Below are 7,306 nucleotides of genomic sequence, written 5' to 3'. Positions count from 1 at the left end.
CCTTTCAGCCAGACATGATGTGCTTGACAAAAGCTGAGGAGAAAGGAGAGTGTGAGAGGTCAGGGAATGGTGGGAGCTGGGGGTGCAGCAGGAGGGACCCCCAGCTGGGACACCCCAAGGATGATGCCAGGATTGATATTCCTCCTTCTCTTCCCATTTTTTGCCTGCCACCCCCAGCCTGGTCAGAGGGACAGATGAGCTGGTAGAATTATCCCCAGTTGTCTGAGGCCAAGGGAAATGGATCCCTTCTTTTCATCAACACCTTCCAATTTTAGTGGTTCCCAGATTTAACCCCCCCCCCCCATTCCAGATTTTCACCCTCTTGGAGCCGTGAGCCATCCAGGTCTCCAAATGTTCCCACTTAGCCTCTGCTGGGAAAGGTGCTGGCTTTGTTTATTTTTGAGAGCTTACAACAAAACAGTGCCAAAACCAGGGATAAAACAGCCCTGAAACCCTTGGAAACCTGCTGGCTTCAGCTGCTTTTCCTGGAAATCCCTGGCACAACCACCTTGTTCCCACCCCAGTTGGTTTGTCTCGGTGCTCTTTTAGGAAGGGTCATCCACACCTCCCTCCTAGGGATCAGCAATGTCACAGAACCATGGAATCATTCAGGCTGGAAAAGACTTCTAAGATCATTGAGTCCCACCAAGATTTTTCATCCCAAGACAAGACAGCCGTGTCTGAGATGGCCCCGGTGGGAATCTCTCACTCTCACCTTCATAGTTGATGCAGCCATTGGCATCTTCCTGCCCTGCCATCAGCTGTTCCACCTCGCTCTCCGTCATCTTCTCCCCTGCCAGAGGAGGATGGGGAGGGGTGAGGGGAAGGGTTCTGAGCCTGCCAGGACCTTCCTGTCCTTATCCCAGAGAGCCAAAACCACCAGAGGAAAGGAACCAAGGGGATTAGAGGGGAGCTGTGTGCCCACAGAGATCGTGGGGAGAGCATCAAGTCGTCTGATAACTTGAGGATGGTCTGGACTCTCCACCTGCCCCGGGTCACGCCTGAAGCTGCGGCATGAGAAGAGGCCACGTAGTGAGAAGGGTCTCTGTGACACGAGCCCAGCCCCTTGCCCAGGGTGGTGGCCCTTGCCCAGGGTGGTGGCCCTTGCCCAGGGTGGTGCCCCTTGCCCTGCTGCCCGTACCCAGCCCGTACCCAGCGTGACCAGCACGTGGCGCAGCTCTGCCCCCATCACCATCCCGTTGCCCTCCTTGTCGAACACCCTCAGCCCCTCCACGAAGTCCTCGAAGGTGCCCTGCTCCTTGTTGCGGGTGAAGTGCTGCAGGATGGGCAGGAAGGTCTCGAAGTCCAGCGTCTTGGTGTTCATTTCTGGAAGGGAAGGTGGGGTCGGGGGTACATTTTATGTCACGGGATGTCCCGAGCGGGAAGGGACCCTCGAGGATCGTCGAGTCCGACTCGGATGTGGATGTGGATCAAAGCCCCAGGCTCTGGGGCTGAACTCAGAGCCTCTGAGGGCCTCCTACTTAACCCTCCCGGGCTCTTTTCCATCAGAGGGCAGGGGAGAAGCCCCAGGAGGAGATGGGACTGTTCTATTACGCTTGAGATTGGAAGATCCATATGAGGAATCAGGGATTAACATCAGGAGGCTGCACAGACACCCCTGATATCAGCCCAAAAATTAAAGCAGCAGGTGGGTCCTCCGGCCCCAGGTCTATGTACTGGTACTGGTCAGGTCACACCAGTTTGTACCAGTTCAGGTATGGAGCATCATTTGCCACCATCCCTGGGCGAGCACCGCCTATCCCTTCTGTCAGCCGCGGTCTGGAGAAGGGGAGTGAAGGAATTATCCAGGAATGAAGCCTGTCTGCATAACTTCCCTCGCCATTCCTTCACCTTGCCGGGTCGTTCCTACAGCGATCATACCCTCTGCTGGCAGCCAGGGAGCTCAGGGATTGCTTTATCCCACCCTGCCCCCCGCTTTGCTCGTCACCTTCTGGTTTGGGCTTGCCCAGCACCTTCAGGACCTCGGCGTTGGTGGGGTTGTGGCCGAGCGCCCTCAGCACGTCCCCGCACTGCCCGTAGCTGATCTGCATCGTCCCCGCCGCCGTCCGGTCAAACAGCCCGAAGGCTTCTCTGAACTCTGCGGGGAGGAATCGCTCGGATGGCCCCGGCCGTGCCCGCCCCATCTCCCGCCCCAGCGAAGCGGGGGACACGCGTGTGTGTGGGTGGGGTGGGTGCCCTCTGAACGCTGTGTGGGCTTGGAGAAGTCCGGTTTTGTCACCCGTGACCTGCTGGATCCCTGCAGCAGCACATCCCCGCTCATCCCCCTTTTCCCCCGGGATCCCCCCTCTCTGGGGCTGTCCCTACATCGCCAGGGGCTGCTCCTCCCACCAGAACCCCCGACTTTGACCCAGGGGCTGCATCTCGCCCCGTGAATGAAAAATTCCCTTTCCCTGCCAGGCTCTGGATCCCGCTGGGCTTTCCCCCCCCCCCCCCCGGGAGGGGATTTGATGTGCGGGGGCCTCGGCTCTCATGTCTACGGTCGGAAAACTACCTGGAAAAAGGGATTGCCCGTTTCTAAGGGAGAAACTGAGCTCGGCACTTACCTTCGATCTGCTCTGCTGTGAATTCAATCTGCGAAGAGAAGGGGACAGAGCTGGGCATGAGGGGTGTGTTACTGCCCGGGGGAACGAAGGGGCTCTCCCATCCCTTTGGATCTCCCCCTCCCCAGGCTGGGGGCGGGAGCCGTATCCATGCCCAGATCCCCGTGGAAAGCACAGCCAGCAGCAGAGCAGGGATGCTCAGACCACATTTTTGAGTGGAAAGGATGTTTATTTTAAGGCCTGATCCCCAGCTCAAGTGATTAAACAGCCCCCGTGCTGAGCCTGCTCCTAATGGCTCTCCTGCCACAGCTCCGGCTCAAAAATGTGACTATCCCGGGGAATCACGGAAAAAAAACGAGATCCCGTTGTGGAGTCTGGGATAAAAGAGGCTCTTTTATGTGGAGGAGGCAACACAGGCAACGAAATACTTCAGGACGCAGACGGTGGGTGGCAGGGAAGGGTTTTATCGCTGCTGGGGCCCCGACACGGAGGCTCAGCGGGAGCTGTGGGGGTTCCGCTGCACACCGGGAGCTCTGGGCTGGGTGGCGAAGAATAAAACATCTCCCCCCCCCGCCCCCCCAAAGTGAGGAGAGCATCGCTCCCAGCCTGCTGCATCCACACGGTCCGGCAGCTTTCCCCTCCCAAGCCTGGCTCCCAGCCTGGCTGATGCCTTTTGTGCGGCGCTTCGCATCGCCCGCGCCTGGCAGATGACGGGCACGGAGGGAGACGGGTGACGTCTTCGTTCCTCACTCACCTTCACGCTCTTGGGATCGAAGGCGGGCTCCCGGGATGGCTCCGAGCCCGCTTTGGCCGATTCCTTCTTGGGGTCGGGTTTCTTGAGCGGCATCGCCGGGATTTGTGGAGGTGCGGGGGGAACTCCTGGCGCCCGGCGAGGGAAGGGAACGGAGGGATGAAAGGCGAAGGCTGCTCCCTGCCTTATATACGGAGCCCAGTCCTCAGCCCGGAGGGGCAGGCCAGCTGCTGGAGCAACTGCTACTTACTATAAAAGGAAGAAAACTCAAACGAGAGGGGGCCCAATTTGACAATTGCCCATTGTCATCGCCTCCTGGCTCCGAGGAGCCACCCCCACCCCCCCCTCCTCAGCTGCAACAAGGGGGGACGTGTCCCCCTCCAGCACCTGCAGCGGGTGGGCTGCTCGTTAATGACCACTGAAAACCTAAACTCAGACGGCCACGGGGGCCTGGCAAGGAAACAGCAGCGAGATGGTTGATAAACCTGCCGGGATACCCACGGGGAAAGCGTCTCTTTCCAGAGAGGGCTGGGGCTGCAGAGCCCTTTTAAGCCCAGGATTGATGAATTGCTCCTCCAAAGGAGCTCAAAACTCTCTGAATGATCCCCCCAACCCCCCCCTCCCCACCCCGGCCTCGTGCTCAGGGTCTGGTTTGCCCCATTGTCTTCCCAGAGCTGGATTGTGCCCTGGAAAAGGCCACGCTGCAGGTGCTCAGGTACCTCAGGGTGGATGATGAGGTCATGCAAATGATGGCCGAAGCCAGCACTGAATTCACCAGCTCGGGGCCTTTCCCAACCCTGCACCACCCATCCCAAGCGTCCCCAAAACCTGCAGGGCAGATGGGATCCCCTTCTGGCTCCCCTCCAGTCACAGGGCAGGCTCCAGGGGGAGATATTCCTGCTCTCACCCTCCTCTCCCAACTGTTTGGAGACCCATGGAATGGGCAGAAGAACTCATCCCAGGAAACGGGGCTCCAGCCATCCCAAACCATCAACTGAAACGTGGCCAGGTTGTTCCAGGGCACAGGAGGAGGAAAATGCTCTCAGGCTCACGGTGGGATTGCTCAGGTGTCCTGTGCAGGGACTGGAGGATGTTTGTGGGTCCCTTCCAACTCGGGATATTCGGGGAAAACCCATCCCAAGTTTGCACTGGGATCCAAGAGCTGGTGTTGGGAGTGTCCTCTGTGCTGTGGAGGTGCTGCTCAGCCTCGTCTCCCTGAGCAGCACGGGCTTGAGTTGGGCTCAGGGATGGTTGGAAGGCTCTGGGTGGAACAGAATCCTGGGGGATGTTGTTGGTCCTGGTGCCAGAGCTACGAGGTCTCGGTGCTGGCTGGAGCCTGAGCTGTTATATTTTTACATCAACATATATAAACACACTCTATATGTGTGTATTTAAGTGCTGTTTGTTCACAGCTCTAGAAAATGCTGTTATATTTGTATTTTTAGTGGCTCGGTCTTGGCAGGAGCAGACATATCTAATCCTGCTGCTCAGGAGCTGACACAGGGCCTGGAGGGATGGGAATGGGGGTGTCACCAGCTCAGCCCTGTGCTCAGAACTCCCCCCAGTCTCTTCCTCGCTGAATCCAGAGGCCGAGCCATCACCAGCCGGGTTAGGGGGGTCACTCAGGAGGAGGGAGCAGCCACAGATTGCTGGGATTTGCTGCCATCACCTCCTGATTGCTGTAGGGGCTCGGGGAGCTGAGGGGGCTGGATGGGTGTCATTTGCAGTCATTGCTTTCCAGAGCTCTCTAGAATACAACAAGTTCATTTAGCAAAAAAAAAAAAAAAAAAAACCAAAACAACCAGCCTGGTTTTTTTTTTTGCTCAGTGTGAACTCGGAGCCTGGGTCGGGTTTCGCCTGGGAAATCAAGGGAATCAAATTGCCCTTGAGCTGCCTCCCCCTCAGCATTGTCCGACTCCGAAATAACCTCACCCCAACTCCATCCTCCCTCCTCGGCAGCCTCTGGGTCAGAAACGAGACCCAGCAGAGCCTCCGGAAAACGTTCATCCCGCACTTTGGCTGTTCATCCCTCCGTGCCCGAGCAGCATCCTGAAGATCCCGAGCGGTGCCCTGGGCCGTGTCACACCCACGCCGTGGCCGGCCCGTGGCTAAATTGGGCTGGGGGGACGGGCAGCTGCCCGAGATGCCCCTAATCCCTGCTTGGTTTCCACGGCAGGGCTTGTTTTCCCGTCTGAATGGATCAGCAGGAGCAGCAGCCCCTCCCGTGCCCTGTAATTTGGATTTTCCGGGCTCCCTCTGCCGCTGACGCTCTTTCCCCTGCCACGGGAGCCCAGCAGAGCCCTGACCCTCCTCCACGCACCGCAGGGGCTCGTGGTTGGGACCAGGAAAGCCCTAAGGGAGGCTCCGGGGGCTCTGCTGCTCCGTGCGGGATTGTGATGCTTAACACGGATCCCACGGGGCCGAGGGAGAGGCCCGGGCTGGGAGCTGCTCCCCCCGGGGATTTGACACCGGGCTGTGGAATTTCAGCCTCATCCCACCGAGGATGACCTGCCCAGGGAACGAGGACCCCCCCTCTTCGTGCCTCATTTCCCCCGGGGGGGCTGCTGGGGGGGTCGCAAGGTGCAGACGAGCAGTGAGGTCACAGCAGGGACCTGGGGGAGCAGGACTGACACCAGCACATCTCCCCAACACACCCCCCAAGCCCTAGAGAAGGAAAAGGGTTAAAGTGGAGTCTGCCTGGAGGACATCCCATCCCACGAGCATCAGCTCGAGGTGCTGCTCACGTGCTTGCACCCTCTGCCTCCGGCCACCTCCCCGGGATATTCCCCACCTTCCCCGGGCTCCTCGGGACCACTCCTGGGCTGGAGGGGACCGGGGAGTGTGTGGGGGGCAACGGGAGGATGCTGTGACAGCTGAAAAATGAGCCAGCAGGCAGTGAGAGAAGTTTCTGAAAGGAGAAGAGGAATCTGCCTTGAATGAAGAGGATTTTAGCACCTAGGGCTAAGCCAATAAACCTCTGCCATCCCCATCCGAACGGGAATTGTTTGCACACGCTCCAGGAGCTGCTGAAAGCTGGCGAGACACGGAGAGGGAATAGGATCAAGCGCTGCGGGGGGAGAAACCCCCCCCTGCCCGGAGAGCCTGCGAGCAGATCCCGCAAGTGCTGCCAGGGCAGTGCCCACCGGGACAGGGGGCTCCCAGGGACGGGCTGTGCCCCCGCTGCCACCTCACCTCGGCGGGGCCAGGAAGGCGCTCCCAGAGGATGCTCCGTCCTGCTGAACGCACCATCAGCCCTCTCCATCACCCACGGCCTGGGGCTGGCAGCGGTCCCTGAGGTCCCCTGAGGTCGAGTGGCACGGTGGCACCATGGAGGCTTCCTTCCCCGGGGGAGGTGTCACGCTGGCTCTCCTCTGCTGCTGCCTCCTGAGCTCTGCGTGGGCTCTGGTAAGTCCGCGTGGCCCCGTGGGCTGCTCCGGTCCCCTCTGCCGGCTCTGAAGGTGGCTGGTTGTGCCTCCCTCCCCCGTCGGGGCTGGGTGTGCTCCGGGCTGCACGTCCCGCTCCGCGGGGCTGCCGGGCAGGGAGGGGAGGGGAGGGGAGGGCAGAGCATCTCCACTCCCGCTAAAAGCTTTCCAGCAGCCGTGGAAGCACCGTGGAGTGACGGCTCATCCATTTCTTGGACGCAGCCAGGGCAGGGGGCAGCGCCTGGTGGGTGTTGGTGGAACGGAGCGGGTGGTTTACGGTCAGAGCTGGGGGGGTGCACCCAGGGCAGAGCTGGGCACAGCCAGGGGGACTCCCAAAGCCAGGCCCTCACCTTGCTGGGGCACCCCCAGGACCCCAACTCCTCCCCTACACCCCTAACGAGTCTCCCATCCACCCACCCACCCACCCAGAACACGGACAGGGGTCCAGGTCTCCTCTCTGGATCTGGAGTTGGAATTGTTCCCATTGACAGTGGACAGACCAGGCAGAGCAAACCCCCTGCATTCTGGCTCCTTCTCACTCCCAAAACTGTTTCCTCGTCCCAAAGCGTTTC

The 7,306-nt window shown here is 59.8% G+C and overlaps 2 protein-coding genes across 2 annotated transcripts in view; one reads left to right on the top strand and one right to left on the bottom strand.

The window, feature by feature from the left end:
- On the bottom strand, positions 1 to 3,494 carry LOC114066937 (myosin light chain, embryonic). The gene is made up of 6 exons (XM_027902031.1): positions 3,316 to 3,494; positions 2,565 to 2,592; positions 1,949 to 2,098; positions 1,153 to 1,326; positions 716 to 793; positions 1 to 33 (listed from the first exon to the last, which is right to left on the bottom strand). The coding sequence occupies exons 1-6, from the start codon at positions 3,406 to 3,408 to the stop codon at positions 5 to 7; spliced, it is 552 nt and encodes a 183-aa protein (XP_027757832.1). The 5' UTR covers positions 3,409 to 3,494; the 3' UTR covers positions 1 to 4.
- A 3,145-nt stretch (positions 3,495 to 6,639) lies between these two features.
- The window catches only part of LOC114066941 (parathyroid hormone/parathyroid hormone-related peptide receptor-like), a 6,053-nt gene continuing 5,386 nt past the window's right edge, over positions 6,640 to 7,306 (top strand). The window contains exon 1 of the mRNA XM_027902035.1: positions 6,640 to 6,717. Within this exon, the coding sequence (XP_027757836.1) occupies positions 6,640 to 6,717 (78 nt within the window). The remainder of the gene's footprint in view (positions 6,718 to 7,306) is intronic.

The sequence above is a fragment of the Empidonax traillii genome, unplaced genomic scaffold, assembly GCF_003031625.1.
Source record: "Empidonax traillii isolate 1590-97213 ecotype Southwest subspecies unplaced genomic scaffold, ASM303162v1 scaffold832:size729604, whole genome shotgun sequence".
NCBI classification, from domain to species: domain Eukaryota; kingdom Metazoa; phylum Chordata; class Aves; order Passeriformes; family Tyrannidae; genus Empidonax; species Empidonax traillii.
Note: the sequence above shows the minus strand (reverse complement) of the source record. Positions and strands in the feature narration are given on the sequence as shown.